General features: G+C 40.9%; 2 protein-coding genes across 2 annotated transcripts in view; one reads left to right on the top strand and one right to left on the bottom strand.

Moving 5' to 3' along the window:
* LOC132880299 (desmoglein-2-like protein) overlaps positions 1–25,372 on the top strand; it is a 352,687-nt gene that overhangs the window by 279,315 nt on the left and 48,000 nt on the right. The window lies entirely within an intron of this gene.
* LOC132879777 (desmoglein-2-like protein) overlaps positions 23,637–25,372 on the bottom strand; it is a 135,854-nt gene continuing 134,118 nt past the window's right edge. The window contains exon 14 of the mRNA XM_060913746.1: positions 23,637–25,173. Coding sequence (XP_060769729.1) covers positions 24,307–25,173 — 867 coding nt within the window. The 3' untranslated portion in view covers positions 23,637–24,306. The remainder of the gene's footprint in view (positions 25,174–25,372) is intronic.

Raw genomic sequence — 25,372 nt, 5'->3', positions numbered from 1 at the left:
GAGGTAAATGAACGCTTTATTGAACTAGCCTGCTACACAGCTGCACATTGCACAGAAAAGTTTACACTGGTTGCTGAGCAAGGTCAATCATAATGATTCTTAAATTTACTACTCTGGGAGAGCTCTTTTTTGATTATGCCCCCTGGCCTGACTTTAGTCGGCAGGAGCGTCATGATTTCACTATGTCTGTCCATCTGTCCATCCAGAACGCACACAACAGTTAAAATTGACCTACGTGCACCAAATTTAATTTTGGGGTCTATCTGGGGATGACATAGCACGAGTTCGAACGGCGGCGAGATTGACCTACATTTGACCTACTTTTTACTGGGTCAGAAGTCGGGAAATATGAACTCACATAACTTTTTGGGTGTTGATATTGTTGCTCAGCCACCAAATACGGTTTGTAGGTTTGCCTAGGGAACTTTTGGGGTGTTGTTATCCATCCACACCCACCAAAGGTGATTCAAGATTCATGCAACTTTAAACTGGGTCATAGATTTGAAAATATGAACTTGCATAACTTTTTAGTGAATCAAACTGGATGTGACCCACAGACATTCAGGAAATTTTCCAAAAGCAACAATTACATTCTCTATCAAACTGCTCAACCAGGGGCATCTTTGCTCCATTGGACACACATCTAGTTTTGTGATGAATGAAGAAAACTGCAGTGTAATATACCTCACTAAAATGTGCTTTTTTTGATGGGCCAGCCCTCCAATTGTGTGGGCTTCCCCTGTACACTGTAAAAACTGGGATATGGGTTAATTAATATTCTCATCTCATCTCATTATCTCTAGCCACTTTAACCTGATCTACAGGGTCGCAGGCAAGCTGGAGCCTATCCCAGCTGACTATGGGTGAAAGGCGGGGTACACCCTGGACAAGTTGCCAGGTCATCACAGGGCTTAATTAATATTTAATTAATAAATAATAGTAATAATAAAAAAGACTTCATGCAGTTTGGAATCACATTCAGCTGAATTCAACCAACTTGAATGATTTAATAATTGGATTTTACTCAGTTTTTGCTTGAATAAAATCAGCTGTGAAGAAATGTGTAGAATTTAATTGCATTTTAATGTGAAAGTCAAAGATACAGGAAATCGATCAATTTTATTCATTGAAAGGTATTTACTTTTAATCACTTTACACTTCTGGTCAAGGCAATTGATGTCAAGTCGCCAGGTCATCACAGGGCTGACACATAGACACAGACAACCATTCACACTCACATTCACACCTATGGTCAATTTAGTCACCAGTTAACCTAACCTCCATGTCTTTGGACTGTGGGGGAAACCAGAGCACCCAGAGGAAACCCACGCGGACACGGGGAGAACATGCAAACTCTGCACAGAAAGGCCCCTGTCGGCCACGGGGCTCGAACCCGAACCTTCTTGCTGTGAGATGACAGTGCTAACCACTACACCACCATGCCGCCCACATTGTTTTGTGTTACTGTTCATTTAATGTGCTAACTTTACTGTGCTGTCAATCAAAATTAAGCTCTGTTGTGATTCGAGCCCAGTCTGTGTTGTTTTTTTATTCAGCTACAAGCATGGGAAAGACTGAAGAGGTGGTTGGCTTGGTGTCACAGTTTGATGTGACTTTATGAAGTATAATGTTGTAGACCGTATCTGATGCTCTTTTATCATACAATCTAATCTACTCTTACCAGCTTTCCTGCCCCCCCACCCCCCTAACAAGCTACCGCAGAGTGAGGTGAGTAATTACAGTGGTGTTTGAAAGTTTGTGAACCCTTTAGAATTTTCTATATTTCTGCATAAATATGACCTAAAACAACATCAAATTTTCACACAAGTCTTAAAAGTAGATAAAGAGAACCCAATTAAACAAATGAGACAAAAATATTATACTTGGTCATTTATTTATTGAGGAAAATGATCCAATATTACATATCTGGGAGTGGCAAAAGTATGTGAACCTCTCGGATTAACAGTTAATTTGAAGGTGAAATTAGAGTCAGATGTTTTCAATCAATGGGATGACAATCAAGTGTGAGTGGGCACCCTGTTTTATTTAAAGAATAGAGATCTATCAATGTCTGATCTTAACAACACATGTTGGTGGAAGTGTATCATGGCACAAACAAAGGAGATTTCTGAGGACCTCAGAAAAAGCACTGTCGATGCTCCTCAGGCTGGAAAAGGTTGCAAAACCATCTGTACGGAGTTTGGAATCCACCAATCCACAGTCAGACAGATTGTCTACAAATGGAGGAAATTCAAGACCATTGTTAGCCTCCCCAGGAGTGGTCGACCAACAAAGATCACTCCAAGAGCAAGGCAGTGCAATAGTCGGCGGGGTCACAAAGGACCCCAGGGTAATTTCTAAGCAACTGAAGGCCTCTCTCACATTGGCTAATGTTAAATGTTCATGAGTTCACCATCAGGAGAACACTGAACAACAATGGTGTGCATAGCAGGGTTGCAAGGAGACAGTCACTGCTCTCCAAAAAGAACATTGCTGCTCGTCTGCAGTTTGCTAAAGATCACGTGGACAAGCCAGGAGGCTATTGGAAAAATGGTTTGTGGACAGATGAGACTAAAATAGAACTTTTTGGTTTAAATGAGAAGCGTAATGTTCGGAGAAAGGAAAACACTGCATTCCAGCATAAGAACCTTATCCCATCTGTGAAACATGGTGGTGGTAGTATCATGGTTTGAAGCTAACTCATCCCCCACCACAATTAGCACCTGAACTTCTCTCAGTTAATAAATGCAATGAGTTTGCATCTTTCTTCAAAGGTAAAATTGATAAAATACGGCAGAATATTGCTCATAATATATCTCAGTTGCAAATAACTGAAAAGCTGCAATCACCAGTGACACAGACAGACAATTTCAACACAATGTCAGAATTGTGTTTGATTGATTACGAGACTCTTGAAAAAAATGTACAAAATCTCAGTTCCTCAACATCTGAACTGGACATTCTGCCCACCAACTTTTTTAAGTCTGTTTTTCACCTCATAATTATCGATGTGCTTCAGATCATAAATACATCCCTAGAGACTGGCATTTTTCCTGTGTCCCTGAAAAAAGCCGTTGTAAAGCCCCTACTTAAAAAGAATAACCTGGATGCTTCAGTATTGAACAACTACAGGCCAATATCAAATCTACCATTCATCAGGAAAATCCTTGAAAAAATTGTCTTCAATCAATTAACTGCTTTCTTGATATCAAATAGCTGCTTTGATAACTTTCAGTCAGGATTTCGTGCCAATCACAGCACCGAAACAGCACTGATTAAAGTTATAAATGACATACGTTTTAATACTGATGCAGGTAAAACATTGGTCCTGGTGTTACTGGACCTCAGTGCAGCTTTTGATACTGTTGATCACAACATACTGCTATATCGACTTGAACACTGGGTTGGGTTGACTGGTAAAGTTATCAATTGGTTAAAATCATACTTAAAAGATAGAAGCTTCTTTGTTACCATGGGAAATTGTATCTCAACATCAATGTCCTTGACCTGTGGTGTCCCCCAGGGGTCTATCCTTGGACCATTATTATTCAACCTTTATATGCTCCCACTTGGACAAATTATCAAGAACAACTCAATCTTGTATCGCTGCTATGCAGATGACACCCAAATTTACTTTTCTCTATCACCTAATGATTATGCCCCCCTTGAATGTCTCTACCAGTGTATCGACCAAATCAACAACTGGATGTCACAAAATTTTCTTCAGCTGAACACACATAAAACAGAAGTAATTCTATTTGGGAAAAAAAGATGAAAGACTCAGGATTACCACTATTCTTGATACAAAGGGGATTAAAACAAAAGATATGGTTAAAAATCTTGTTTTCATTGACAGTGAGTTAAACTTTGACAGTCATATGAAAGCAATCACTAAATCGGCATTTTATCACCTAAAAAAACATTTCCAAATTAAGAGGACTTGTCTCAAAAAATGATCTGGAAAAACTTATACATGCCTTCATCTCTAGTAGGGTTGACTACTGCAATGGCCTTTTTACAGGCCTGCCAAAAAAGACCATCAAACGACTTCAGCTGATTCAAAATGCAGCGGCTAGGGTTCTCACACGAACAAAAAGAACAGAGCACATTACTCCAATTCTAAGGTCCCTTCACTGGCTTCCAGTAAGCTACAGAATTGACTTTAAAGCATTGCTGCTGGTGTACAAATCTCTAAATGGTCTCATCTCATCTCATTATCTCTAGCCGCTTTATCCTGTTCTACAGGGTCGCAGGCAAGCTGGAGCCTATCCCAGCTGACTACGGGCGAAAGGCGGGGTACACCCTGGACAAGTCGCCAGGTCATCACAAGGTCTCTAAATGGTACAGGGCCCAATTACCTCTCTGATATGTTGCAGCGGCTTAACCCAATCAGATCTACCAGATCGCAGCAGCAAAATTTACTGGTAAAACCTGTTGTTAAAACAAAGTGTGGTGAAGCAGCTTTTAGCTACTATGCAGTACAGCTATGGAACCAACTTCCAGAGGACATTAAAAATGCTCCTGCTGTTGGCAGCTTTAAATCTAGACTAAAGACCAAGCTGTTCTCAGATGCTTTCTGCTAACTGATAAATATCATCATCTTTACGTTTTAAACTTTACTCAACTTTTACTTCATTTTATTTTGCTGTTTTTTTTACTGAACTTTTACTTCATTTTATTATTTTATTTCTCTTATTGCTTAATTCTCACATTATTTTTATTTTTCTCTCTCTTCTTCCCTTTTTATTTTATGGAATTTTATTTTTTTGTTCACTGTTTTGTCTTTACTTCTGTTAAAGCACATTGAACTGCCACTGTGTATGAAATGTGCTATATAAATAAACTTGCCTTGCCTGTTTTGCTGTGTCTGGGCCAGGATGGCTTGCCATGATTGCTGGAACAATGAATCCTGAGTTATACCAGCGAATTCTAAAGGAAAATGTCAGGACATCTGTCCATGAACTGAATCTCAAGAGAAGGTGGGTCATGCAGCAAGACAACGACCCTAAGCACACAAGTCATTCTACCAAAGAATGGTTAAAGAAGAATAAAGTTAATGTTTTGGAATGGCCAAGTCAAAGTCCTGACCTTAATCCAATGGAAATGTTGTGGAAGGACCTGAAGCGAGCAGTTCATGTGAGGAAACCCACCAACATCCCAGAGTTGAAACTGTTCTGTATGGAGGAATGGGCTAAAATTCCTCCAAGCCGGTGTGCAGGACTGATCAACAGTTACCGGAAACGTTTAGTTGCAGTTATTGCTGCACAAGGGGGCCACACCAGATACTGAAAGCAAAGGTTCACATACTTTTGCCAGTCACAGATATGTACGGTAATATTGGATCATTTCCCTCAACAAATAAATGACCAAGTATAATATTTTGTCTCATTTGTTTAACTGGGTTCTCTTTATCTACTTTTAGGACTTGTGTGAAAATCTGATGATGTTTTAGATCATATTTATGCAGAAATATAGAACATTCTAAAGGGTTGACAAATTTTCAAGCACCATTGTATGAAATACAATACTGCACATCATGTTCTCATGTTTTTAGCTTTTATAAACTGGGAGGGGGGCAGTATGATTTGTCTCGTTACACTTAAAAACTGAGTGTCTTATTCCCTTTCTCTCTCTCTTATTTTAAATTCGTCGTTGTTTCCATCGATAGTCTGTTAGTGTGTTTTGTGCCCACTCTGAGTTTCTCTGAAGAAGTTGCTGTTGGGCTTAACCACAGTTCATGCTGCTCTCGGTTTCTTTCAACGTGATGTAGTTTCATGTTTCTGTTCACATGACACTGAGGCCACAGCAAGAGATTCAGATGGCATAACTGTCCTTTTTCACTGTTTCTCTGTCTGAGTAAACTGTGAAACAGTGGTTGTAGCTCCTGCTGTCATATTATATCGTGTTGGGTTTGTGAGTGCTGGGTTGAGGTCAGTAAATTAGTGCATGGTGCAGACTGTGAGCTGCCAGAGATTTTGTTAGTCCGTGTTTTTAACACTGGATATATTATGTAGCATGTCACACTGTATATCTGTATAGCCAATATTTATCCTTACTTAATAATTTGCCTGATAATATTTCAACCACTAAGAGTCTTCCCCAGGTGTAAATTAAAAGGAGAACACAATAATCTTAAAGTAAAGGATCTACATAGATTCATGTTAAATGGGTAATTTGCCACATTTTATGGGAACAAATTTAGGCCAGCCTTAATAAATTCTTTGTTGGTCGTAACATGCTATGAAAAATTCCAGTAGGTAGGCAGCAATTTTTTTTTTTTTTGCCCGTTCCAGATCACCAGGTATTTGTGGAGAATTTTTTTTTCAGACAGGCCACATAAAAACCCATACATTACATACATGACAAGCCTTTCAACAGTCTAATTCATTTTACAGCAAATAATTTTATGACATGCAAATAATCTGATAATGCTTTAGAAAAATGTAATATCGGACACAGAACAAGTTCATAACTTTGTTGAGTATCAAACTGTCACTTACATGTGACACACAACACACAGTTCGATATCTAAATCAAACCCTCCATTTAATATAATGTCACAAACTATAGATCTGCACTGAATAACTTCAATAATCTTTCTAACACTCCATAGGGCCAGAAAAAAAATCAATGTCTGACACAGAAATATATCACTTTAAAGTATCAAATGTCACAAACCTATAACATACAACATGACATTGTAATATCTGCAAAAAGTAAAACTGAAGCAGTTATTGCATTTCAACTACAGAGTTAAATGTGAAACTTAAGAAGTCAAGTCAATCTCAAGTTCATCAGCACTGGCAGTAGGTCTTGCATTCCCCCTTGTACCATTTGTATGAATGAAAACATGTACGTGACTTAGATCAGCATCCTCGTCTATACAAATATCTGATATTTGTCTACATTTTCTATGAACACACTTTTGAAAGTTTTAGAACAATCAATTTAGACTATTTGGCTAATAGTTGAACCTCGGATCCAGGAGGAACAATGCAGTTTTTGTCCTGGTTGTGGAACACTGGACCAGCTCTATACCCTTCATAGGGTGCTCGAGGGTTCATGGGAGTTTGCCCAACCAGTCCACATGTGCTTTGTGGATCTGGAGAAGGCATTCGACCGTGCCCCTCGTGGTATTCTGTGGGGGTGCTTCGGGAGTATGGGGTTCGGGGCTCTTTGCTAAGGGCTGTCCGGTCCCTGTACGAACGGAGCAGGAGTCCGGTTCGCATTGCCGGCAGTAAGCCAGACCTGTTCCCGGTGCATGTTGGACTCCGTCAGGGCTGCCCTTTGTCACCGGTTCTGTTCATAATTTTTATGGACAGAATTTCTAGGCGCAGCCAGGGGCCGGAAGGAATCCTGTTTGGGAACCAAAGGATTTCATCTCTGCGTTTTGTGGATGATGATGTCCTGTTGGCTTCTTCAAACCAGGACCTTCAGCATGCACTGGGGCAGTTTGCAGTCCATTGTGAAGCGGCTGGGATGAGAATCAGCACCTCCAAGTCCGAGGCCATGGTTCTCGACCGGAAAAGGGTGGCTTGCCCTCTCCAGGTTGGTGGAGAAGTCCTGCCTCAAGTGGAGGAGTTTAAGTTTCTCGGGATCTTGTTCACGCGTGAGGGAAGGATAGAGCATGAGATCGACAGGCGGATTGGTGCAGCCTCCGCAGTGATGCAGTCACTTTACCGGTCCATCATGGTGAAGAAGGAGCTGAGCCAAAAGGTGAAGCTCTTGATTTACCAGTCGATCTACGTTCCGACTCTCACCTATGGTCATGAGCTTTGGGTAATGACCGAAAGAACAAGATCGCGGATACAAGCGGCCAAAATGAGTTTCCTTCGCAGGGTGGCTGGGTGCTCCCTTAGAGATAGGGCGAGAAGCACAGTCACTTGGGAGGAGCTCGGAGTAGAGCCGCTGCTCCTCCACATCGAGAGGAATCCGCTGAGGTGGCTCGTGCATCTCTTTCGGATGCCTCCTGGACGCCTTCCTGGGGAGGTGTTCCAGGCATGTCCCCCTGGGAGGAGGCCCCGACGAAGACCCAGGACACGCTGGAGGGACTATGTCTCTCGGCTGGCCTGGGAACGCCTCGGTGTTCTTCCCGAGGAGCTGGCCAAGGTGTCTGGGGAAAGGGAAGTTTGGGCTTCCATGCTCAGACTGCTGCCTCCTCGACCCGGCCCCAGATAAAGCGGATGAAGACGAGACGAGACAAGAACAATCAATGTGCACCACTTTATTGCATATTTTAGTGTCATTATTCACTGCTATGGATATTAAAATCAACTTGAAGTTGGCATGGTCATTGGACAGCATTTTAGCAAACACACTGAACAACCAATGAGACAGCAGCTTTCTTTTCACTGTGTCAAATGGACCAGTCACTAGGCGTGACACGTATTTGTTTTGGCAACAGTCAATACGGGTACAGTGAACGATAGGGGCCATTCGGCAGGCCTAAAAGTTTTTTTTCTTTTTTCTTTTTACAACAAATGTTTCACCCACAATTTTTATTTATTTATTTATTTATTTATTTATTTATTTTTAACACCCAACTGGGTTACCACCAACAAAGAATTTTTTAAGGCTGGCCCTACTGTAATGATGTCTGACAAGTTTGACTCTTCTCTCAGAGGTAACTGGGTTATTTAAATGCAGATCCAGAATGAGTTTCATAGAATCACAATGGTGCACCTGGAATCAAAGTTCATGTCCAAGCTGGATGAATACACTCCCAGGCTTCTGAACTTCTTCCAATCCAAAGGAAGAATTCCATGGGGTTGAATTTGTAGGCCATCCTACTCAAGGTATGCTTCAATGAGTACAAAGTTTACTCTTTTTATTTTTGGGATTTTGTGATCAAACTGTTGTAATATCATTCTGTTATTACTTAAATCTACTGGTGGTAATGTTAGCCTGTGATGCTCTCTAGAAACAGTATGAAATAATTATATACCTTTTTAAATAATTTATATCCACTCAAGGGCTTCTTAAAGGTAGACTGCCTTTCAGATTTTTCAGGTGTAGGTCATAAAAAGAATCTTCCCTGACACCCAATTATTTTTGTTTAGTGGACCAAAAGCTACTGAATTCGAATCACAGACTTCTAATTTTAATAGTTTTTTAAAAAATAGAACAATTAATGAATTTAAGGCCACATGGCCCTAAATTCTCAGCTATTTTTTCCTGCTTCACCATGACCCAATTCAAGATACTACGTCATGCATCATGTGGTGGGCTTTCTCCATTTGCACAAGGCATTGTGGGATACAAATTTGAAACAGGAGAGAAAATATGGAACATGCAAATGAAATGCGAAAGGCCGACTACAGTAACGGAAAGTGAGAAGAAAAGACATTATATTGCGAAGAAAAGGAAATGCAGGACCAAACTAAGAAAGATCGGCGGTCAGCGAGCACCTTGGTGCGATCAGTTGTTTGTTGAGCAACAGAATGATGTAACTGTCAGTGCACAGTCAAAGGTAAACCTATAGATGGCAGTAATGCAACACTGTGGATGCCAACTGCCATAAAACTCAAAAGAAGATAAACCTGCGTATGTGCACACAGACTTCCTCTGTCTACCTAACTGCGTGAAGTGAGCGATTTCATGCACATTATTTGCTCGGGAGTCCCCTGAAATTAAATAACTTCCCAGCCACAGAATAGCCTGTTTTTTTTTTTTTTTTTTTTTTTTGCGATATTGCAGAAATAAACAAACATCACAATGACCAAATTTCAGAGGGAACTAAATTTGACCAGTTTTCTGAAATTGAAAGGCCATCTCGCTTTAATCATTTAAGGTTATAATGTTCAGTTTTTGTTGATATTGTCAGAAATTTGTACATTCCACTATATGTTGATTACTGTGGTAAGTAATAGTTAAATCTGGTGTTGTACTGAACTGCATTATACTGAAGGGTCTTTCTAATTCTTTGTACTTCATATATACAAACATATGGGGGTCAGTATATTAGAAACGCCTCCAAATATAGGGTAGTTTAGTACAATATCTTCAAGAGTTATGACCTCAATGCCAAGTCAAGTCAAGTTTATTTGTCTAACGCTTTTAACAATAAATATTGTCGCAAAGCAGCTTTACAGAATTTGAACGACTTAAAATATGAGCTAATTTTATCCCTAATCTATCCCCAATGAGCACGCCTGTGGTGACGGTGGCAAGGAAAAACTCCCTCAGACGACATGAGGAAGAAAGGGAACCCATCCTCATTTGGGCAACAACAGACATTGTACTGGACCAAGTATAATATTTGTATCATTGTATAAATGACCAAGTATAATATTTTGTCCCATTTGTTTAACTGGGTTCTCTTTATCTACTTTTAGGACTTGTGTGAAAATCTGATGATGTTTTAGGTCATATTTATGCAGAAATATAGAAAATTCCAAAGGGTTCACAAACTTTCAAGCACCACTGTATGAAATTTCCCTCCAGATGTATGTGTGCTTGGCTTTCTCAGTTACCCTCTGTAGTATGCTGCCTGGCTCTGTAACATAACTACATACACTACAGCATGGCCATGTGGTCTGGCTCAGTCAATCAGAGTGCAAGAATCGATCAACAAATATGGCGCCGCTTCCGGTCATGCAAGACCTGAATCGAAGACGATATCATGGTGGAATAATTGGCTTTGCAGCAAATTATGGGCAGCGGAAATGATATAAATCACTTGAATATTGAAAGGCATTTATTTTTTTTCTGGGATCAAGTAGCCGGCGCAGACCATCTGTGTAGGCGGAGAAAACCGCCAGTCACCGGCATTTGTGGACACCTCTGGACTGTATTGTACTTTTCAGCAAGGTGGACAATTCTTGAATCTCTTGAACTTTGTCATATGAACAAGCTTTCTTCTTTCTTCCAAAGTAAGTGCTTTATCCTGGTCCTTGATCCAGAACCTGTCCTGGCAACACTGAGCGCAAGGCATGAGAAGGCCAGTCCATCACAGGACACCATGCACACAGTCATTCACACACTCATTCACAGCTATGTGTAATTTAGCTTAACCAGTCCACCTACATGCATGTTTTGGACGGTAGGAGGAAACCAGAGAACCCAGAGGAAACCCACACAAACATGGGGAGTACGTGTAAAACTACACACGTATTAACCCAAGCTCAGGACTGAAAGCTGTATCTGTGAGGTGGCAATATTACGTACAAGCGCTGTAGTCGAATTTAGATCTCATCTCATCTCATTATCTGTTCTACAGGGTCGCAGGCAAGCTGGAGCCTATCCCAGCTGACTATGGGCGAAAGGCGGGGTACACCCTGGACAAGTCACCAGGTCATCACAGGGCTGACACATAGACACAGACAACCATTCACACTCACATTCACACCTACGGTCAATTTAGAGTCACCAGTTAACCTAACCTGCATGTCTTTGGACTGTGGGGGAAACCGGAGCACCCGGAGGAAACCCACACAGACACGGGGAGAACATGCAAACTCCACACAGAAAGGCCCTTGCTGACCACGGGGCTCAAACCCGGACCTTCTTGCTGTGAGGCGACAGCGCTAACCACTACATCACCATGCCGCCCTAGATTTTAGATAAAATATAAATGATAACAAATTAGAATAACTAATGAAATAACAAGTGTAAATAGTTGTCATGGTCATAGTTAACATAATCCTACAGAGAGACTTTAGAGACCTGTGTGAGGTATTTGTGCAACGACAGGAATAAAATTAGTATATGGCACTGAAACAGGAGACATAAAAACAAAATGCAACAGTGGATGTGCAGGTCTTGGTCACATGGTGCAACATGCAAATTAAAGTGTTGATCAAGTTGCAAACATTTTGAAAATATTTTTATTGAAGTTGTAATTAAAACACCAAATATTTTAATCAGATTCTTTGAACATTTTGTAACATGACTTACAAAATGTGACCTTTTCATTTTGAATGAAAAATACATTGGTGATATCACACAGTGGTGCGAAGATTTGAAGTTTATCTTCAAGTGGTGAAAATATTTTTCAACACGAGAAGATAAACTTCATATCTTTGCGCCACCGTGTAATATTCTTTTTATTATGTAGACATGTCCACACAAAAAAATATCCAAGTTAATCAAAAGCATTTTAATTCTGAATTGGTTTGCCATTTAGACAACGTGCGTCAAGTCAGAGGGAAAACACCGAGATGAAATCATCGATATCCTCAAGAGTGAAGATGTTGGAAAATATGTTACTCAGGTCTGGGATGTATTTTGTATGAAAAATACAAGTTTTTCAATACGAGACGATAAACTTCATATCTTCAAGCCAAGATGTGATTTTCTTTTAATGACATAGACGCATTCACAAACAAAAAGTACCCAAATTTATCAAAACAATTAATCAATTTCCTCATGAGTGAGGATATTGGAAAATATGTGACTCCAGTCCCAGATGTAGTTCGTATGAAAAATACGAGTGTCTATATCCCAGTAAATCACTCTTCTCTGGATGATAAAAACTAATCTGACATAAACTTGTTCTGATACCATAGCACTGTTGAATTCCTAAATCTGATTATTCAAAAGGTGATTAATTTTCTCTATCAACAATGCTTGCTGAAATAATAAATTGATTAAATTTGTCATTATTTGACAAAGAAAACCATATACTCATTGATATGGTGAAGGAAGCTTTTGTTTAACATTTGATAATATGAAAAGCTGTTTGTGTTTTACTAACTTCAAGAAAGGATGCTAAATGGAACAGCTGTATATAGCTGCTATAACATGAGTGATAACAGGAACTAACTTTGTCCCAAGGATGTTCTACTCGGGTTGACCTGATGCATAAGCAAGCGATGTGCCTGTTTAGGACCCCTGTGGCCACCAGAGGGCCCCAAGAGCACTTGAAATGTCTCACAAGAGAACATGAAATGTTTTTGTGTGTGACATATGATGTCAATGGTAATCATACAACACGCAATATTATATTAACAGGCTGGCTAGCTAATACTTCTGGTTTAATTGACTCCTGCTGCCTCAGTCAGAGCTGGTGTCATGTTCATGTGCATGCACACTGTAATGGACATTGCATTTTGATGCAAGCACAGTCAGTCAGACTTATGTCAGGTAACAGTCCTCTCCTCTGAATTGATGGAAAAAGCAGTAAAAAAGTAATGTTGTAAAAAAGGACATATACATGTGGAGAAGCGAAAAGAAGGAAGAAGAATGTTCAGCTATCATTTTAAGCTAATTTTTAATTAGTTAGCAAAATATAACAGTAGCGAGATTCTCCCTCATTTCTCTGGCTAGCTAGTTAAAATTAACTTGTTGCTGGGTATATATTTCTGTAATGAAAATAACCTTCTGTTCCAGACACGTGTGAATGATCAAGCATTGACAATAGTCGATATTATTAGCAGCACCAAGGCAGTGGGGGATTGATCGGTTTTGATGTGTCTGTACTGAAGGAGGTTGAATTGACAAAGTATGATTTAGGAATGTAGACATCTGCCACCCAGGCGATTCTTCCTTATGGATCCAGGAACAACAGTCACTGACGCAGACACAGCTGTTCAGAGATGTTTCTCAGTTTATTGTAGGACAAACATGAGTATATATCCAAATTCAAGAGTGTTGTAGCTGAATGATTGGAAGATGGGATTTATGAAGCCAGGTTATCTGTGTATGACAAAGTAAGATCAATGGGTGATGGAACATTACATCACTGGTCAGAATAACCTTATGGAAACAGAGAGCAGATGTGTGAGCGAAGTTAAATCTCAAGGATTTAACTAGCCAAAACAAGTACCAATCAGAACAGCCTGTACCAGTTTCAAGCATGCCAAACATGTATCTCTGTCAGGGGCCCCCAATTCAAACTCTGCTTTGGACCCTAGCTTGGGCTGGCACTGCATTGTGCAACATTATATGGAACTATAAACAGATAAATGTTAACTTAAAATGTGTAATCATTGGAAATAGGATAGTAAGAATAACTCTACTTTGCATCAGGCTGCATCATATCATAGCTGGATACAGTGGTACTTGAAAGTTTGTGGACCCTTTAGGATTTTCTACATTTCTGCATAAATATGAGCTAAAACATCATGAGATTTTCACACAAGTCCTAAAAGTAGATAAAGAGAACCCAGTTAAACAAATGAGACAAAAATATTATACTTGGTCAGTTATTTATTGAGGAAAATGATCCAATATTACATATCTGTGAGTGGCAAAAGTATATGAACCTTTTTAATACGTAGTGGATGTTCATTATGTCTAACTATTACAAATATTTTAAGTTCGTTTCTTAGACAAGGATATTTTTTAAGCTTGTTACCTTGTTAACAGTTTCGGCGAGAATCTCCCGCCTTCTTCAGAAACAGTCACCAAATGTCGAGTGGTGACGTGCCTTATCAGCTGATGTTGCGTGCAGGAGGCGTGAACGTCCTGCCCAATTTGACAGGTAGTCCACGCCTCCTGCTGTCAGGTCGCTCCTCCAGGACGGCGCTCCAGGTGTGCGACAGTGCATACGCTCCTTCGTCCCGGTTCATCGTCCTCTGCGCTCGCTTGCGTATCTCCACTGCCTCTAAAATCCAATGCTGGAATCTATTTTCTTCAGCGCGAATGACTCTGGCCTCTTCCCAATTCATTATGTGATTTTGCCGTTTGCAGTGGTCTGAAATGGCTGATTTTAGGTTTTCTTGGTGTGCTTTTTCTTTTTCGGATCTTGTGAGTCTTCTTGTTGTTTCTTTTTCACATTCTAATTGGTGTTCTTTCCTTCGAGTATGGAAGCATCTGCCCGTTTCACCAATATAGACTTTATTACATGAACGGCAAGGGATTTCATATATGACGTTGCATTTATTGTCCAGTTGTATTTTGTCTTTGGGGTGAACTAGCAGCTGTCGGAGGTTCTTGTATGGTTTGACCGGGGTGTTGATGTGGTATTTCCTCATGGATCGTTGGATGCGTTCTGTGACTCCTTTTATGTACGGTAGTGTGACAAAGCCCCGGTTTGTTTTTTCGGTGTTTTTTCTTGTTTGTTTATTTTCTTCTATTTGTGTCTGTAATTTCCCTTTCCGAATTGCCCACGGTGGATATTGGCGGTTTTTTAATGCCTGTTGGATGTGTTGTTCCTCCTCCTGTCTGTCTTTCTCCTCCGTGATGTTCTGTGCTCGGTCGTATAGTGTTCTGATTACTGACATTTTGTGTGTGATGGGATGTTCAGATGTCCAGAGAAGATATTGGTCGGTGTGTGTAGGTTTTCTGTATGTTGTAATTCTAATGTTCCCTTCTTCTGTGTGGTGTATTTTTAAGTCCAAAAAAGCTATTGTCTTGTCCGTTTCCTCTTCGTGTGTGAATTTGATGTTGCCTGTCTTGTCTATGGAGTTTAAATGATCCGTGAGTTGTTGTGTGTGGCCTGTTTTGGTTATTTCAAGAATGTCATCAACGTATCTTTTCCAGAAGATAGGTTTGCAGTCATCCGGTGCTGTTTCTATGGCTCGGGTTTCCAGATCCTCCATAAAAAAGTTACATAGAGTGGCAGATAGCGGGTCCCCCCATTGCAAATCCCTCTTTTTGTCTATAGATTATGCCTCTAAATTGGAAAAATGTGGAAGTGGAAATGAAATGTAATAGTTTTGTTATGTCCTGTACTGTAAGTTTTGTGCATTTTTTCAGGGTTCTGTCTGCTTTTAACCGGTTTTCTACTATGTTGAGAGTGTTTGTGACCGGTGTTTTTGTAAAGAGGGATATGACGTCATGCGATACAAACATTTCATCCTTTTTTATCTTGATTTCCTTTAATTCTTTCGCCAGTTGTTTTGAGTTTTTGCAGTGGTATTCCGTGAGTCCGAGGAGTGGTTTGATTATGTCTGCCAACGTCTTGGAAAGGTTGTAAGTAACTGATCCTATACTGTCTACTATGGGTCTTAGTGGTGCTCCGGGTTTATGAATTTTCGGTGTGCCGTATATCCGGGGGGTGATGTTTGCTGTGGGGATGAGGTGGTTGTATGTTTGTTTATCGATTTTGTTGTCATCCAGTAACGGTTTGAGTAATAGCTTTAGTCTTCTTTTCTTTTCCTCCGTCGGGTCTTTTTTTAATACTTCATATGTGTTTGGGTCCGTGAGCATTTCATTCATTTGTTTTTCATATTGATTAGTGTCCATGATAACCGTGGTCCTCCCTTTATCAGCCGGTAATATTGTTATTTTCTTGTTCTTTGTGAGTGTTCTGATGGCTTCCATTTCCTGTTTGGTTATGTTTCTGGGTGGCGGTTTAGCTGAGGTGAGGATGCCTGCTATTTCGTTCCTTAATGCGGCCTTCTGTCCTTGGTCCTGTATCATGTTGCACGCTAGTTCCGTAGCCAGTATGAATTCTTCATGCGGGATTTTATTTGGTGTGATGGCATAGTTTAGTCCCCGTGAGAGTATAGTGCGTTCTGCTGTTGTTAGTGTGTGTTTAGACAGGTTGCAAATCCAGTTTTTGTTTGTTTGCTTGTCCTTGCATTTATTTTGTTTCTTATTGATAAGTCTGTTCAGTTTTTTAATATGGCGTGTTTTTGTTTTTGAAAACTCTTGTTCTTGTATTGCATTCAGATGTTCTTCCATATTTTTTTCCATGTCACTGCTGAATTTGAACCGGCGTTTGAATTCTTGTTTTCTTTGTGCTATTTCTGTGTTTAAATTGTTGATTTTGTTAGTCGTGCATCTGATTCTTTCTCTTACTAGAGTCATTCGCGCTCTTTCGATGGTCCTTTCCGTGTTTCTTGTTGGTATCGGATTTTTTATGTAGAGGCTTGCTGGAATGACACCTTCGTCTCGGCAGCGGAGATTGAAGCGGAGATGGTTTCTTTGTCGTGCCAATTTTTTTCCTAGCTTTTCCAGGTAGCGTACCTCTTTGGCACAATCTTCTCCATAACTTATTTTTAATGCAACGTCATATATGAAATCCCTTGCCGTTCATGTAATAAAGTCTATATTGGTGAAACGGGCAGATGCTTCCATACTCGAAGGAAAGAACACCAATTAGAATGTGAAAAAGAAACAACAAGAAGACTCACAAGATCCGAAAAAGAAAAAGCACACCAAGAAAACCTAAAATCAGCCATTTCAGACCACTGCAAACGGCAAAATCACATAATGAATTGGGAAGAGGCCAGAGTCATTCGCGCTGAAGAAAATAGATTCCAGCGTTGGATTTTAGAGGCAGTGGAGATATGCAAGCGGGCGCAGAGGACGATGAACCGGGACGAAGGAGCGTATGCACTGTCGCACACCTGGAGCGCCGTCCTGGAGGAGCGACCTGACAGCAGGAGGCGTGGACTACCTGTCAAATTGGGCGGGACGTTCACGCCTCCTGCACGCAACATCAGCTGATAAGGCACGTCACCACTCGACATTTGGTGACTGTTTCTGAAGAAGGCGGGAGATTCTCGCCGAAACTGTTAACAAGGTAACAAGCTTAAAAAATATCCTTGTCTAAGAAACGAACTTAAAATATATGAACCTTTGCTTTCAGTATCTAGTGTGACCCCCTTGTGCAGCAATAACTGAAACTAAACATTTCCGGTAACTGTTGATCAGTCCTGCACACCGGCTTGGAGGAATTTTGGGATGTTGGTGGGTTTCCTCTGGGATGTTGGTGGGTTTCCTCACATGAACTGCTCGGTTCATGTCCTTCCACAACATTTCAATTGGGTTAAAGTCAGGACTTTGACTTGGCCATTCCAAAACATTAACTTTATTCTTCTTTAACCATTCTTAGGTAGAACGACTTGTGTGCTTAGGGTCGTTGTCTTGCTGAATGACCCACCTTCTCTTGAGATTCAGTTCATGGACAGATGTCCTGACATTTTCCTTTAAAATTAGCTGGTATAATTCAGAATTCATTGTTCCATCAATCATGGCAAGCCGTCCTGGCCTAGTTCCAGAAAACAGGCCCGAACCATGATACTACCACCACCATGTCTCACAGGTGGGATAAGGTTCTTATGCTGGAATGCAGTGTTTTCCTTTCTCCAAACATAACGCTTCTCCTTTAAATCAAAAAGTTCTACTTTGTTCTCATCCGTCCACAAAACATTTTTCCAATAGCCTTCTGGTTTGTTCACGTGATCTTTAGCAAACTGCAGATGAGCAGCAGTGTTCTTTTTGGAGAGCAGTGGCTTTCTCCTTGCAACCCTGCCATGCACACCATTGTTGTTCTGTGTTCTCTCCTGATGGTGGACTCATGAACATTAGCCAATGTGAGAGAGGCCTTCAGTTGCTTAGAACTTACCCTGGGGTCCTTTGTGACCTCGCTGACTATTACATGCCTTGCTCTTGGAGTGATCTTTGTTGGTCGACCACTCCTGGGGAGGGTAACAATGGTCTTGAATTTCCTCCATTTGTACACAATCTGTCAGACTGTGGATTGGTGGAGTCCAAACTCTTTCGAGATGGTTTTGTAACCTTTTCCAGCCTGATGAGCATCAGCAATGCTTTTTCTGAGGTCCTCAGCAATCTCCTTTATTCGTGCCATGATACACTTCCACAACCATGTGTTGTGAAGATCATACTTTGATAGATCCCTGTTCTTTCAATAAAACAGGGTGCCCACTCACACCTGACTGTCATCCCATTGATTGAAAACAACTAAGTTCACCTTCAAATTAACTGCTAATCCTAGATGTTCACATGCTTTTGCCACTCACCGATATGTAATATCGGATCATTTTCCTCAACAAATAAATGACCAAGTATAATATTTTTGTCTCATTTGTTTAACTGGGTTCTCTTTATCTACTTTTAGGACTTGTGTGAAAATCTGATGATGTTTTAGGTCATATTTATGCAGAAATAGAGAAAATTCGAAAGGGTTCACAAACTTTCAAGCACCACTGTGTGCAACGAGACTGTCAGTGATGGCATAGCTCAATCCGGCCCCATCTAGTCCAGAAGGAATGATCTAAAGTGGGTCAGCTTGCACAATTCTACTTTCAACCAGTCCAGCTCAAATATTTTTAAAATTTCTGACATCAGTCTTGTCCATAAATTTACACCAAAATGTCCCTATATATCCAAAGGGTATAGTCTGGTAGTACTTGGCACAAAAGGTCACTGTATTAGCGTTATATATAGACTCAGTACTGCATTTTAAACTGCAGGTGCCCTCCACTGTTCATGTCCATGCCTACTTGATTGTTTTGCTTCAGAGATTTCTGGAGCTCAGTGTTTACACACCAGTAAACACTAGAGTAGTCCTGATGTCACATGCATGGTAGACGACGTGGCAAGCGTTGCCAGTTGAAAAATCCACACATTTTCAGTAGCCAATAACAGGAGTGTTGGGGAGTAGGTCCGATGTACAGACCACCTGACGTGAAAGAGGCTATTGCATTGTCTTGGTACAGTAGCAAGTACTGTAGGTTCCTCCTGTTGTCGGAGCACCTCCAATCTGCCGCATGTGGGATTGTTTTTGTGTGGAAATTGCTTGGGATTAATTAGTCTCTAATTTTGTTAATAATTGTAATGAAGCAAATCTGCGTAGAAGCTACATACACACACCATAGGAATACCTACCTGTTTGCCAGAAAGAATCCAAAACAGTGAGGAATTAACCCAGAAGAAGCAATTTTTGTTGAACTGCTCGTTAAGGCTTAACTAGTCCATAACCTCATTAATAATTGTAATTCAACAAATCTGGGTATAAGTTATATGCACCCGAGGTACCCCTACCTACTTTCATGCCAGAAAGAATACAAATCGGTGAAGATTTGAGGGAGAACAAGCGATTTGTGTGGAAACTGCTCATTAGGGCTTAATTACTCTGTATCTTCATTATTGATTTCAATTATGCAAATTTGGGTAGAAGCGATATGCACCCCAGGCAGACCTACCTTCCTGCCAAAAAGAATAAAGATCAGTGAAGAACTGAGAAAGAAGAAGCAATTTTCATGAAATGCGGACAATGCCAGACGGACGGACAACATATAATGGCATAAGCTCATCGGCCTGTCAGCCGGATGAGCTAAAAATTCTAGCACATTTCCAGTTCTCAGGTTAAAATGGTTCAGAAATTTAATAATTTAACACAATTATGAAGTCATACTTGAGACGAACAATGCTTTCATATGTTCAACAAGTCACATAAATCTGTCACCATCACACACCTTCTTCATACCTTGAAATTCTTTAAAATGACTGTGGTGTTTTCATAAGCCGTGATGAAAGCTAAGGCAACTATCCATCCATCCATCCATCCATCCATCCATCCATCCATTATCTGTAGCCGCTTATCCTGTTCTACAGGGTTGCAGGCAAGCTGGAGCCTATCCCAGCTGACTATGGGTGAGAGGCAGGGTACACCCTGGACAAGTCGCCAGGTCATCGCAGGGCTGACACACAGACACAAACAACCATTCACATTCAAACCTATGGTCAATTTAGAGCCACCAATTAGCCTAACCTGCATGCCTTTGGACTGTGGGGGAAACCGGAGCACCCAGTGGAAACCCACGCAGACATGAGGAGAGCATGCCAACTCCACACAGAAAGGCCCTTGTCAGCCGCTGGGCTTGAACCCAGGACCTTCTTGCCGTGAGGTGACAGTGCTAACCACTACACCACTGTGCTAAAGCAACTACTGTGATATTAAAACATGACATCAGCACATGCACATACTGCATTCTAAAGGGACAAAATACAAGAATGAACTGTGATCATAATATTAAACACATTGTCTACAGCGGGGGTCTCCAACACGTCGCTCGCGAGCTACCAGTCGCTCGCCGCCCCCTATGGAGTAGCTCGCCAAAGGCTGAGCAAATAAATAATTATTAAACACAGATTTTCACAAAAAACACATTTCACATTTATTCCGCCCCCTGCTGGAATAAAACAATTGTTTGCCGATCAGTTTTACCAATACGCTGTTGTCTAATTTGATTGGTTGTTGACAAAGTAATTCAGTGACGTTGGTTAGGGCGTTACCAGAGTCTCTAGCAGAGTCATTATTAGCCAGACGCAAGTTTTGCATGTTAGCAAGCTAGTGGAAAGTCATGGCTACTGAAAAAAACAAGAGGCAGAAAACCTACTTTTTTCATGATAACTGGGAAACAGACTTTTGTTTCACAAGTGTGAAGGATAAGTGTGTCTGCTTGATCTGTGGAGTAAGTGTGGCGGTTGGTAAAAAATGCAACGTTGAGCGCCATTTCACCACAGTCCACAGCACCTTTTCACAGGACTTTCCAGCCGGTAGCAGTAAACGAAAAGAAAATATCAAGGAGTTAAAAACACTGCTGCAACGACAACAGTCTCTTTTTACCAGAACAGTACAGAAGGCTAATGCTTGCACAGAGGCTTCATTTAAAGTGGCACACATCCTGACAAAACACAAGAAGGCCTTCACTGATGGCTGCATCATAAAGGAGGCAATGACAGCGGTGGCTGAAACGTTATTCAAGGACCATAAATGTAAGACAGAGATTTTGTCTGCTTTTGCCGATGTACAACTTGGTGCTAATACAATAGCAAGGAGAGTGTCTGCACTGTCTTCGGACGCTGCAAGACAGTTGGAAATTGACATTAATCGCTGTAAATGGTTTTCAATCCAGTGTGATGAGTCTGTTGACGCGAGTGATACAGCTCAACTGGCGCTTTTCATTCGGATGGCTTTTGATGATTTCACTGTGAAAGAAGAGTTTTTGACTTTACTTCCACTTAAAACTACTACGAGGGGAGTCGATATCTACAATGCCGTGAAGAACTACTTCACAGAACACAAGATACCTCTTGAAAAACTGGTGTCCATAACCACTGACGGAGCACCCGCAATGACTGGTCATCACGCTGGATTTATCGCTCAATGCAAATCGGACCCAGATTTTCCTACATTTCTGGACTATCATTGTATAATTCACCAACAGGCCATCTGTGCAAAGGTCATGGGGTTTGATCATGTCATGAAGCCGGTTGTTAAGATTGTCAACTCCATTAGAGCAAAGGCTAAGCAACACAGGACATTCAAACAACTCCTGGAGGAATGCGATGCGGCGTATGGAGATCTCCTGCTCCACACTGACGTCCGATGGCTCAGCAAGGGTAAGGTACTGCAACGATTTTTTTCCTTGCTGGATGAAATCAAGGTTTTCTTGGAAGAGAGGCAGGAGGATGCCACACTGTTAGCTGATACAGAGTGGGTTCTTGATCTTGCATTTTTGACAGATGTAACAGAGAAAATGAATAATTTGAACTTAGAGTTGCAAGGAAAAGACAAAGACGTGCTTAACATGATCAGCGCTGTTAATGCATTCAGCGCAAAACTGGCCTTTTTCGTCCAGCAGTTAAATGCCAAAAGATTCCAACACTTCCCCTCCATCTCAAAGGTTCTGGAAACCCATGCAGATGCACAGAGTGTTTTGAACACAGGAAAGTACTGTGACCTCTTGATTAGGCTTGGACAGGAGTTTGCAGACAGATTCAGAGACTTTGAGAGACTTGAGCCTTGTGTGACATTTATCGCCAACCCATTCATGGATGTGGACATAAGTGAGATTTCTGGAAAGATGGCAGAACTTTTCTGTGTCAATCCAGTTGAAATTGAACTTGAACTTTTAAACCTCCAGAATGACATCCAGTTTAAATCTCATCAATATGCAAAGCATTTCTGGACCTTGGCTGAGCCAGAAAAATATAAGAATATGTGTCAAGCAGCTCTGAAGATAGCTGCTTTGTTTGGGTCTACCTACCTTTGTGAATCTGCCTTTTCTGACATGAATGTCATGAAGTCTAAACTCAGAACAAGACTCACTGATGAACATTTGAAAGACTCCTTAAGAGTGAACCTAAGTGGGTACATTCCAGCATATAGCTCTCTTGTTGGCTCCATGCAGTGTCAAGTGTCTCACTAAAACAGTGCTTGTTTAAGCCTAAGCTAGTGGATAAATGATGGAAAGAGTGGTGTGGGCAAACTAAAGGAATGAGACTGGAGTATTGGATGTTAGTGTTTTGTTTTAATGCAAAAAATGATTCATAGTGGGTGTGTGATAGTTGAACAGATAAAGAAATGCATAAATGCTACACATGCTGATGTTCAAATTTAAATTTAGCATATGTTAATGCACAAAGTGTGAGTGTTAGAGGCCTGTGTTTAAGTGACTTTATTAGTAGGTTTGCAGTTAAAAAAAAAAGATAAAGAAATGCAGACATGCATACTGATATTGAGTAACATTTTCTATATTTTGAGTGTGAGAGTGTTGGCAGTATTTTGCAAATGTTCATGCAAACACATTTAAGACAGCCAGGTTGAAGTGTGTGATAGTTGTATGAATAAATGTCACGCATAATATATAAAAAAAAAAAAAAAAACATGAGTAGCTCTCCGTCATTTTTATTTTCTAAAAGTAGCTCTCTGTGGGAAAAAGGTTGGAGACCCCTGGTCTACAGTGTATTGTTTGGGATACAGTCGATCTGATTGCTGATAAACTGAGATGAACATGACGGACAGGGTCATAGTCTTGGACAACACCCAGCTTGACACCATAATTTGCTTAAAAAAACCCACAGGTGAATATTTCCATCTACAGATAACATCTTCAAATACAGGTTAGGGAGGGAACGTTCTTGTCTTTCATAGAAAAACTGGTTTCAAATTCGAAAGAAGACACAGAGCATGGCTTCCTGTTTATTCTGGCACATGAAGAGATATTTAGCACACTTACAGCACAAATTTACCCAGGTCAGATACCAAAAGCACACAATCTTGCAATCTATTTCCATTACTGGGTTAGAAATATAAAAGTAACAGAGAAACAATCAATCAAACAAACAAAACTCACTATCTGTTATCTGAAGTGAGAAATAAACTGATGATACATGTAATGGCTGATACCCATCTAAGTTACAGGAAATACACATCAGGATATCAAAACCTCCTAAAAAGCCTGTCCTGATCATTATTAGTGATGGATATTCAAGCTGAATACTCGAACACACTGCCACTACAAACAATTTCCCAATTACTCAATCCTGATTAAACTTTTATAACAAACAGCCTCACAGATATGTGACATTATTTGACTAATTATGCCCATCTCTCTCAATTAATTCATGGATCTTGAAAAATTGTTCATGTTTCTCTTTATTAAGTGTAAATTTGATCTTCTGGTTAATCAGGTTTGTGGGATGTTCTTCACAGAACAAACGGCTGAATCATGAAAATAAGGGTCTGCACGTAGAATGTTGAGTATCTTTGTCAAGGCATTAGGAGGTGGTGCTTGACTGGAAACTTTTCTCGACAACTGAAACCCTTTCCTCTGTCATCTCTTTGTGAGTGCTACCATTTGACACAATAAACAGGGACACATCTTACTGTGACATTGAAAGGGCACTTGGGATAACTGATGCATTTCCAAAAGCCATGATCCCTCCACTTTCCCCTTGGGCCTTCATACTCTGATTCTTGTTGATGCTGGAGTGCGAGAAGCTCTGCACCACATGTAGAGGCTCCATGCTGTCTACAACCTGAAAGGTACCAGAAATAGTGCCCTGAGGCTCAGGGTGGCCTGAGAACCCATGCACCACTGTGCCTCCAATACCTGGATCCACCAGCACTTTAGTATGTGCTTGCTGCAACCCCAGCCTGGGAAGGGTGTACTGGGCAGCCATTACCATGTTGGTACCCTCTTTCTCCACCAGCACCACATTGCTTTCTTGAACACCTGGTACTGGACCAGAAGCCAAAAAAAGGGTGGGATGTTGTTGTTCCACCACATACATTGGGGTAGGGGAAACGTAGACAGGTGGCTGCTGTACGAGCAGCGTTTGGCCTATGGTGGTTGCTGATGTGGTGCCTCCACTGATAATACTCTCTCTATAATTTGTAGTTTGGGTGTCTTGCATAGTGGAGGAGTAGCTGGATGCAGAAACAGAGGTCGCCTTACTGTGGACACCACCAACAGCTTCTTCTACTTTGACACCCACTTGTGAACTGGATGAGACCATTTTGGGAGGCATGGAAGTGGAGCTGGCCTCGAATTCAATGGCTGAGCCACAGCAAATCTCAGCAAGCCTTTTGAACTGAGGCCCGAGGTCATCAAGGAAATCCAGATCATCTTTATCATCTATATAGTCACAGAGGTCCTCTAAGGAGCTTGTGACTGAGTTGCAGGTTTCATCATCAAACCTCAGCAGCTCGTTTGCAGTAGCCTCCTGCTTCACTATATCCAGTGCTTTCTGCAACAACACACAGGACATCAGAACTCAACACTGCTAAACTATGTCTCATTCACACAGCAGATAACAACTACATTTACACTCAAAATAAGATCAGATTGGTCCAGCTAGAGAGTAAAAAAGAAAACACAACACCAACTTCATCAGTCAACCTGTCAGACCAAACAAATTCTTTGTAGGCTTCAATCAAATAGCAGGA

This window comes from Neoarius graeffei, chromosome 1 (assembly GCF_027579695.1).
Source record: "Neoarius graeffei isolate fNeoGra1 chromosome 1, fNeoGra1.pri, whole genome shotgun sequence".
Classification (NCBI taxonomy): Eukaryota; Metazoa; Chordata; class Actinopteri; order Siluriformes; family Ariidae; genus Neoarius; species Neoarius graeffei.
Note: the sequence above shows the minus strand (reverse complement) of the source record. Positions and strands in the feature narration are given on the sequence as shown.